Source organism: Cynoglossus semilaevis, chromosome W (assembly GCF_000523025.1).
Source record: "Cynoglossus semilaevis isolate Cse_v1.0 chromosome W, Cse_v1.0, whole genome shotgun sequence".
Taxonomy (NCBI): domain Eukaryota; kingdom Metazoa; phylum Chordata; class Actinopteri; order Pleuronectiformes; family Cynoglossidae; genus Cynoglossus; species Cynoglossus semilaevis.
The window spans coordinates 6,505,321-6,515,791 of NC_024327.1; the positions used below are offsets into that span (position 1 = coordinate 6,505,321).

Here is a 10,471-nt window from a genome sequence, read left to right on the forward strand (position 1 = left end):
GGAGAAAAAGCTAGAGAAGCCAGATTGAGATGGTTTGGACATGTGCAGTGGAGGGACAGTGGATGCATTGGTAGATGAATGTTAGAGATGGAGCTACCCGGTAGGAGACAAAGAGGAGATATATGGATGCAGTGAGGGAGGACATGCAGATAGTTGGAGTCAGAGTAGAAGATGCAGAGAACAGGGAGAGATGGAAATCAATGATTTGCTGTGGCAACCCCTGAAAAAGGGACAAAGCCGAAAGAAAAAGAAGAATAGCCTCACCCATGTGACACAGCAGCTCTGTGAGACTAAGAGATGAGAGAGAAGCCAATACACGTTTTAAATTAATTGTCACCACAATTATAGTGGGGGTCACTCCATAATCACTCTTTAGTGAGAGGTTTTATACACATCAGTCACATGTGTTTAATTTAGTTATTTTTCATATCATTAACATTATCCCTCATGTTTCTTTCAGACTGTACGTGAGGTCACATCAGTGGATGGCCCCAGAAGTGGAGGCCAGATGGAAATTTGGTCACATGACCGCCTCCAGGAAGGCGTACTGAGCATGGAACTAGCCAATGGGGTAAATAGCTACCATAACAACAATGAGGCATCGATGGAAACACAGCAACAGAGGGCAAACAGTGCACCTCCAAGTCATTTCTGGGTGCCAGGACATGGCAAAGTCAGTGACATCCAACAACAGCAGCAGCCATGTTGGTATGGCAGTGATGATGCAAATAACCATAAACCTGTCCATCATGCAAATATGGAGGATGCTTACAACCTGGTGGCTTTCTCTGCTCTGGCTGGCTCCTTGCCCCCATCCTCTTCATCTTCCTGCCGTCTTGTGCAGCCTAACACAGCCCACCTGTATGAGAGATTCACCAAGGAGATGTGTGCCGAAGGAGGTCAGGCCCGACACCCTGCACAAGCGTCTGAAGGAAGCTGCCAATCTCCAGAGGACCTGAACACTCTACAGACAGCACTAATTCAAGCTAAGCATGGACACAAACCTCCCAACTGCAACTGTGATGGCCCAGAATGTCCAGACTATCTTGAGTGGCTGGAGAAGAGGATCAAGTTGACAACCACTGAGAACCAAAATGCCCACAAGAAAGAGAAGGCTCATCAACAGCTACCCCAGTTGAAGAAGCAGTCTCAGCCCTACTCCCAAGCCAATGGAAGCCAGCATGCATCATACTCTCAGCAGCTTCAAGGCCCTCACCCAAGCCAGGTGCCCTGCACCAAACCCCCAATCACTTGCTCTCCCCAGGTGCTCTCTATAGCTAAGGAAAAGAATATCAATCTTCAGACAGCCATTGCTATAGAAGCTTTGACACAACTATCTGGTACCAGTCCACAACCCGGTGGCTCTACCAGTCAAACCCCACACAAACACCTCCACCATCAACATGTACAGAACCTCTTCTCCTATCCCTATAATGGTTCTAATTTGTTCCCACACTCTCCTAGCTCCCACTCATCGTCTTCACGCTCTCAGTCTGTCCCCCCTGCAGTACACAACAACCAGCAGGGTCCACTGCCCTTTGAACAACACAGACCCAAATCCCAGGGCCAGCCAATACATGCTGCCCCACTCCCTTCTTCTACCTCTCCCTTCCCAGGTCAAAGAAAGCCTAAAAGCTTCAGTGCCAATCCACAACAATGGCAGCATATATCTGGAAGAGGCCATGAAAAAAGGAATTCATGGATGTATATGAAATCTGAGCCACACTCCGATGTTGTCACTGCAACTCCCAATAGTTCGGACCCAATGTCAGAGCTCAAACAACTGCTCGGTGGCACAAGTGGTAAGTTCAGCAATGCTTCTTTCAAGCTGCCAGTCACACAGCAGCTCAACCTGAAACAGAATGGAATTATCCAGGTCCAGGATAAACCAACACTGTCCAGGTTAAAGCAGGAGCCAGACATGGGTGAGCACCAAAATCACACCGCCACAATGGGACATTATGGTATGGCTAATGGTCAGCAGCAAGGTCAGCACTATTCTGGCACTCTGCTGTCACCTGGCCAAGCGACCAGCAGCCACTCCACTCAGGCAGCTCTGCAACACCACCTTCATCACAAAAGGAACCTCTTCCCTAACCACTCCTCCAGTTTTGGTGCATCTGGCCAACATGCAACTTGCCAAAGTTTGAAAAAATGCTGGCTGCAGATGGAGGTAGACGATCTTTCACATCTGGCCATCAAACAGGAGCCAAAGGAACCCAGGAAGAATAAAGGTGTCCATGGATCTCCTTTAACAAAAGCTGCGTGTGGGGTGCTTCCAGGTTCTACCCTGCCCAAACCCAAACAGATAATCATCAAGAAGGTTAAGCAGAAAGCTTCCATGCCAACCTTCCTGCCTCAGATCCAGATAGCTATACAAAAACCATCCGTCCTCATGATGGACAGGGCTGCGGCTCAAAACAGCCTGCAACCAGGCTGCCTCCCCCCGCTGCCCTTACATAGTAACTCCACTCAGGCTGCTGCTGCAGGCCTCCCTGCCCCAGCCCAATCTCAGGTATCCATAGCCAGTTCCTCAATGACTTCCCCTTCTGCTATTTCTGCTTTGTCAGAGTCAGAAGGAGTGGACACCCCAGCCCCCAGTAACACCAGCACCACTGTACCTCTGACCTCCACTTGTTCATCCAGCACCTCACAATTACTTCTCAATTTAGACCCGAAGTGCGAAGACCTGATTCGCCAGTTTGAGGCTGAATTTGGGGAAACGACACCAGATATACCTACATGTCAGTCTATGGAGCAAACAGCTGAAGCCTCAAAACTGGAAAATCAGCTTAACAATAATCCACAGGACCTCATTCCCACATCATCATCATCATCATCCACCTCTCAGCCAGCACCCTCAGTTGCTACTTCCACTCAAGCTATGTTACCACTTCACCCAGATGATCAGGCAGTGGAAGTTAACAAGGATGTATGTGAGACCCAGAGTGGAGCAACTTCAAACCAGGCATCCACAGAACACCCAGCTGTGGGGCAGCATGGCCTTCCACATCAGGATGCAGTTGTAGACCAGCAGCAGCACAGTGTGTTGGAGAAGTTGCCTTGTTCCTCCCTTCCTAAACGTATGAAGATTGAAGCCTCAGGAGATGTAGCAGTTCTGTCCACCACATGCTTTTCTGAGGAAGACACACCCACAAAGGACAGTCTGCCCTTTTCTCCATCTCTCAAAGGCTTCCTGGAGTCTCCTTTGCACTACCTGGATACCCCAACCAAGAACCTGTTGGATACTCCTTCCAAAGATTTACAGCCAGAGTTTCCCCTTTGCAACTGTGTGGGTAAGTCTGTGTTTCTAACTGCCAGTGATGGCTTATATAAAACGCACTGTGAACGTACATTCTACAGTGGTGGCTAGGTGGTTAAGGAAGCAGACTTGGGTTTGGAAGGGCACAGGTTTGTGTCCCTCAGCTGCGAAAATTGTCACTGAAGTGCACGAAAGAGCATGAAACTCCCCACACACTGCTCCCGGGCCACTTGAACTGCCTCTGTTCACTATGGTGATGGGTTAAACACAGAGGTCAGATTTCATTGTGTGCAGTGGTGACAAGTAATTCTGTTTCATTAATTTAATTAAAGTAATTGCAATACCGTATTTTCTTGACTATAAGCCGCTACTTTTTTCCCACGTTTTGAACCATGCGGCTTATACAAAGATGCGGCTTTTCTATGGATTTTTCTTCAGCCGCCAGGGGGCGTTCTAGCAGGAAGTGCTAAAACAAGACTGACAGGGGAAGTCAGTGCAAAGAAGAACACGCTAGTTTTTATTTAGCACATGCAACACAACACGCACGACAGCAAATTATTTTCACACCCTCACCCCCTCATTATGGAAAACACACGAAGAAGTTCGTATGATGCAGCTTTTAAGTTGAGGACCATTGATCTGGCTAGCCAAGAAGGAAATAGGGCTGCTTCACGTAAGCTTGGTGTTAATGAATCCATGGTGAGACGTTGGAGACGGCAGTGGGAAGAACTCAATGATAAAAGACGACAAAGGCTTTCAGAGGGCATAAAAGCAGGTGGCATGAACCGGTAAGTATCTCATTTCTCAACCTGGATATCAGCGGCCCATAGTCCTGTGTGCCTTATATATATATATATGTAAATTTATATATATTTTTTTAAAACTTAGTGTGCTTATATTCAGGTGCGTTCTATAGTCTGGAAAATACGGTAGTTTAAAAAAAACCCTAAAATAAATAAATAAATAAATAAAATATTTTTGGCAAAAAAACTTACTTATAGACTAACCACTTTAGACTAACTCTCTGTTGTTTCTAGTCAAAACAACATAGAAAACAACTAGAAATTTCAATGAATGACACTGAACAAAATTCACTTTACTAGTTAATGTACACAGACTAGATATTTCAGTCCTCCTCTGCCAGCGTCTCTGAGGATTCTTGTTCAGTGTGTCTAAGAATGTGTTGGTGTTTTATGACTGTGGCCATCTATAATGTGTAAGTGACAATGAAGGCAGCACAAAGAAACAATAGAAGAAGTGCCAGACATAAACCTACAGAAAAGTAAGGTTGGGGGTTTGCTGCTGTTTTGGCAGAAAAATGTTTTCATACACTTTAACTGCACTTTCAGTAAAAACATAATTCACATCAATTAGACAATAAAGCTCAATATATAAAACGTTCTCAACTGCTTAACACAGCAACAGTGTATATAACATGTATAACATGGCAGGAAAAGTACACAATGCGGAGTAGTGTCTACTGAACGATTTGCCCTTGATGAATCAATGTATTTCCTCAATTTATTGGTTAACCCAATGGTTTATAATGTGCAGAAAAAATGTAAACATATCTTTAAATATTTCTAAAACCTCAAAGGTTTTTTCCACTCAAATACTATGTTTTCTCCAACGATATTTCATTTTCTGTCACTGAAGAGCAAAGAGACCAGACTTTAGATTCTGAATCCAAAGTTTTTTCATTTTAGACTTAGATTAGGTTTAAAAAATATTTGATCATCACTTGGTCATCCTAACTGCTCTTATCTGTAAGGACACACACACTGTAATGCAGTACTATCACTCCTCCACCTCTTGCCCTGGTTCCTCCCTGCATCAACAGTAGAATCTGACCTCATGCTCTCATTGAGCCAAAAATATCACAACATTTTTAACATTAATGGAATATAGTATTTTAGTGACTATGATTTATCTGTAAGATCGTTTCATCTTAGTACTTTGGATTAATTACAAGTACTAAGCAAAGATGTGTATAATCAGTAAAGGTTACTTTGATACATTTTTTAAATTTATTGTAATTGTTATTTACAATTACATAGTACATAGTGTCCCTTTAGGGGCTACCATCTGATAAATGTCTGTGATGTATTAAAATGAATGAGAAGATCAATTTATATTTAATATTATTTAATTTGTTTATATTTGTCAACCCCTTCATAAATGTCTTTCTGCATCCATCTGGACCGTACCAAGCCCCCTAACCTTTCCTGCGGCAACCACCCTAACCGGGACTTGAACTGGCCAAGGAGGTGAACCCTGGGGTTCCACACCAATGACAGAGTCATTGCCTCTGGGCCAACGTGCCACTGGCAAAATGCCGTCTAACTCAATACTTCTGTGGTCCTTACTTTAGCCCTAGTGATTAGCATCTTAAAATAGAATTAAATCTATCATTTTAATTTTTTTTTTGTTTCTTTAAATGTAACTGCTGAAAAATTAAAATTGATTTACTGTTAATGTAGAACACATTACATGCAGCTACACAGTGAAGGCATTCCAGACATCTGTGAAACAGTGGTCAACAACAACAACACACAAACTCACACACACACACACACAGAGAAGCACATTCAGAGACACCCTTTATTCTTTTTTAACATTTACACACACTAAGTCATTGATGCTTCCCTCAAACATCCTCCTCTTTGCAGTGTGTGATTTCACTCAAGCACCATGCCCTGCAGTCACTGCCTGGTGTTTGAGCGTAAGCAGTGTATTAATATGTGTCCCAGTATTTGTGGGAAGTGGATGTTGCAATCAGTGGTAGATTCTCACGTTTCTCATATGATTTGGCTCATGTTGCAAAGAAGAAGTTTTCTTTTCACAAACCCCCCAGCCCCAATCGAAACAAATCAGCTCTACTTTTGATCTAGCATCAAACCCTACACACAAACTGAGATGTAATAAGAAGTAGAGACTTACAGACCAGAATGGACCAAAATACGTAGGACAAGAGGGCTCATTAAAGTCTTTTAAATCATGGAATTCAGAGACAGTCTGATTAAAAATGCTCAAGAACTACAACATCAGATACAACATATGACATGAAGGTTCTCAAGTCATCATTACCAACACTGCTCCAACAGTTCATTTAGGGTTTTCACACATTAGTGGAGAATTTTAACCATAAGAAAACAGACCAGTTCCCTATTTCTAACTAAAGTAATACGTTAAAAAAGAGTGTAGTGAGTAACTGTATGAAACCTGTAGATTAATGTTGTTAATGGAGAAAAATAAAATAAAAAGATATGAGAGATTTATTAGTAATACCTAAATGTGTGTTCCTTTTCAAGAACAAATCTTGGAGAAAGTTGAAGGGCCCTACTACAATCATCTCGGATCTGGACCGACTGTTGCTTCTATCCGTACTCTGATGGAGACAAGGTGAGAGCTTCTCTTCTCTCCTCTCTCCCCTCCTCTACTCCTTTGATCTCCTCAGATCTTCTCTTCGCCTTAACTTTTAAGGCTTTTCAGCCAAAATAGAAAGATAGTGGAGAGAAAGTTGGAATGATGCCACATAAGGAGAAGAATACCGTATTTTCTGCACTATAAGGCGCACTTATAAGCCTTAAATTTTCTCAAAAATCGACAGTGCACCTCATGGTCCGAAAAATACAGTAATATCTAATGATTATTTAGAACTTGGATGCTTTTTCCTGCATATAAATGGAAGCTAAAAAGTTGTTGGTGTATTGCTCTTGGCGAAGTATAGTGCAGTAGAATGCTCCTGGGTCATAGACGGGTCAAATGCAGCGAAAATTCTGTCTTTAGTACATTTGTTGGTCAGAGTCAGAGACAGAGAAGAAGAGGAGGGCGTTTGGTTAGAAGAAAAAGAGAAAAGATGAAGAATAGACGTGTTAGTCTGAAGTTTGGAACTTTGAATGTAAGTACAATGACAGGGAAAAGTAGAGAAATAGCTGATGTGATGGAGAGAAGAAGAGTATTTTGTGTGTGCAGGAGACCAGGTGGAAGGGCAGTAATGCTAGAAACATTGGAGGAGGCTACAAACTGTTTTATCATGGTTCAGATGGGAAGAGAAATGGAGTAGGGGTGATCCTAAAGGAAGAATATGTAAGAAATGTGGTAGAGGTGAAAAGAGAGTCAGACAGGTTGATGTGTGTGAAGGTAGAAGTAGAAGGAGAGATGATTAATGTTGTTAGTGGTTATGCCCCACAGGTGGGCTGTGAGTTGGAAGAAAAGGAGAAGTTCTGGAAGGAGCTAGATTGGATGGTAGAGAGTATCCCCAGGAGAGAGAGAGTGGTGATTGGAGCAGACCTAAATGGTCATGTAGGGGAAGGGAACAGAGGAGATGAGGAAGTGATAGGCAGGTTTGGTGTTAGGGAGAGAAACGTAGAAGGACAGGCAGTGGTAGATTTTGCAAAGAGAATGGAAATGGCTGTGGTAAACACATATTTCCAAAAGAAAGAGGAACATAGGGTGACTTACAAGAGTGGAGGCAGGTCCACACAGATAGATTATATTCTATGTAGAAGATGTAATCTGAGGGAGATTAGAGACTGTAAGGTGGTGGCAGGTGAGAGTGTAGCCAAACAACATCGGATGGTAGTGTGTAAAATGACGATGGAGGTGACAAAAAGGAAGAGAGTGAAGACAGAGCAGAAGATCAAGTGGTGGAAACTAAGGAAAGAGACATGTTGTGAAGACTTCAGGAAGGAAGTAAGGGCAGTTCTGGGTAGTGTTGAGATATTCCCAGATGATTGGGAGACTACAGCTGCAGTGATTAGGGAGACAGGTAGGAAGGTGCTAGGTATGTCCTCTGGGCAGAGAAAGGAGGACAAAGAGACCTGGTGGTGGAATGAGGAGATCCAGGAGAGTGTGCAGAGAAAGAGATTAGCGAAGAAGAGATGGGACAGTGACAGAACAGAAGAGAACAGACTGGAGTACAAAGAGAGGACAAGGGAGGTGAAGAGGGAAGTGGCCAAGGCCAAACAAAAGGCATATGAGGAGTTGTATGAGAGTTTGGAAACAAAGGAAGGAGAAAAGGAGTTGTATAGATTGGCGAGACAGAGAAATCAAGCTGGGAAGGATGTGCAGCAGGTGAGGTTGATTAAGGACAGAGAGGGGAATGTGATCACAAGTGAGGAAAGTGTGCTGAGAAGATGGAAGGAATACTTTGAGGAGTTGTTAAATGAGGAAAATGAAAGGGAAAGTAGAAACGAGGAGCCAGAGACTAGTAGGAAGAAGGTAGATCAGGTTAGAAAGGATGAAGTTAGAAAAGCCCTGAAGAGGATGAAGAGTGGAAAGTCAGTTGGTCCTGATGACATACCAGTGGAAGTATGGAAGTGTTTAGGAGAAGTGGCAGTAAATTTCCTGACTGGTTTGTTTAACAGAATTTTAGAGACTGGCAAGATGCCTGATGAGTGGAGAAAAAGTGTTCTGGTGCCAATTCATAAGAAGGGTGATGCACAGAGTTGTAACAACTACAGAGGGATAAAGTTGATGAGCCATACAATGAAGATTTGGGAACGAGTAGTTGAAGCTAGGTTGAGGCAGGAAGTGGAGATTTGTGAACAACAGTATGGTTTCATGCCTAGGAAGAGTACCACAGATGCAATATTTGCCTTGAGGATGTTGATGGAGAAGTACAGGGAAGGTCAGAAGGAGCTGCATTGTGTATTTGTAGATCTAGAAAAGGCATATGACAAAGTGCCAAGGGAGGAATTGTGGTTTTGTATGAGGAAGTCAGGAGTGGCAGAGAAGTATGTTAGTTTGGTGCAGGACATGTATGAGAATAGTACAACAGTAGTGAGGTGCGCTGTTGGGAGGACAGAAGACTTCAAAGTGGAGGTGGGACTACATCAAGGATCGGCCCTGAGCCCCTTCTTGTTTGCTGTGGTGATGGACAGATTGACAGATGAGGTCAGACAGGAGTCCCCATGGACTATGATGTTTGCAGATGACATTGTGATCTGTAGTGAGAGTAGGCAGCAGCTAGAAGAGAACCTAGAGAGGTGGAGGTTTGCACTAGAAAGAAGAGGAATGAAGGTCAGTCGCAGCAAGACAGAGTACATGTGTGTAAACGAAAGGCAGAACAGTGAAATAGTGAGGCTACAAGGAGCAGAGGTGGTGAAGGTGCAGGAGTTTAGGTACTTAGGATCAACTGTTCAGAGCAGCGGAGACTGTGGAAGAGAGGTGAAGAATAGAGTACAGGCAGGATGGAACAGCTGGAGAAAAGTGTCAGGAGTGATCGGTGGCAGAAGAGTGTCAGCTAAGGTGAAGGGAAAGGTTTACAGGACAGTGGTGAGACCAGCCATGATGTATGGTTTAGAGACAGTAGCAATAGGCAGAAGACAGGAGGAGGAGCTGGAGGTGGCAGAGTTAAAGATGCTAAGATTCTCTTTAGGAGTGACAAGAATGGACAGGGTCAGGAATGAGGTCATTAGAGGGACAACACAGACAGGAAGGTTTGGAGAAAAAGCTAGAGAAGCCAGATTGAGATGGTTTGGACATGTGCAGAGGAGGGACAGTGGATACATTGGTAGAAGAATGTTAGAGATGGAGCTACCAGGTAGGAGAAAGAGAGGAAGGCCAAAGAGGAGATATATGGATGCAGTGAGGGAGGACATGCAGGTAGTTGGAGTCAGAGTAGAAGATACAGAGAACAGGGAGAGATGGAAATCAATGATTTGCTGTGGCAACCCCTGAAAAAGGGACAAAGCCGAAAGAAAAAGAAGAACTAGTGTGTTCAGCTGTTTTTGTGTTCGACTGAATCTTTTCATTTCCACCTTTAGTTTTAAAGCAACACTAATCAGTGCAAATAACTCATGAACAAATACTACTTTGAGACTGACCAAAGCTCTTCAGGCAGCTGTGTTATGACTACAGATTAAATGCTTCTTGTAGAACTTCAGACAGTCTCGGGTGTCATCGACCAGGTTATTTATCCATTGAATTTAACCTACATTTTCAAACGGAACAATATGTTTTTAGAGAAAACTGAAGAATAATAGCCTTAAAAATACTCACTTTTTATATTTAAAATATAAGCAACCTCTGTGTCATAACGAACAAAGTGATGCCGTTGTTATTTTATTTCTTTTTTTTTATGCTAGTCTGACTGTTTTTCTGCAGCCTACATGCTGTGCACATTTTTTGTCTAACATAATGTGGAACTAGTCAAAGTGAAGGCTGTTAGTTTTTAGTAATTTTAATTTAAAAGATTTACCATCG

At 43.1% G+C, this 10,471-nt stretch overlaps 1 protein-coding gene across 1 annotated transcript in view; it reads left to right on the forward strand.

The window, feature by feature from the left end:
• LOC103397059 (methylcytosine dioxygenase TET3-like) overlaps window positions 1-10,471 on the forward strand; it is a 31,712-nt gene that overhangs the window by 11,900 nt on the left and 9,341 nt on the right. The window contains exons 2-5 of the mRNA XM_017042774.2: window positions 461-3,296; window positions 6,574-6,664; window positions 7,318-7,324; window positions 9,445-9,491. Coding sequence (XP_016898263.1) covers window positions 509-3,296; window positions 6,574-6,664; window positions 7,318-7,324; window positions 9,445-9,491 — 2,933 coding nt within the window. The 5' untranslated portion in view covers window positions 461-508. The remainder of the gene's footprint in view (window positions 1-460; window positions 3,297-6,573; window positions 6,665-7,317; window positions 7,325-9,444; window positions 9,492-10,471) is intronic.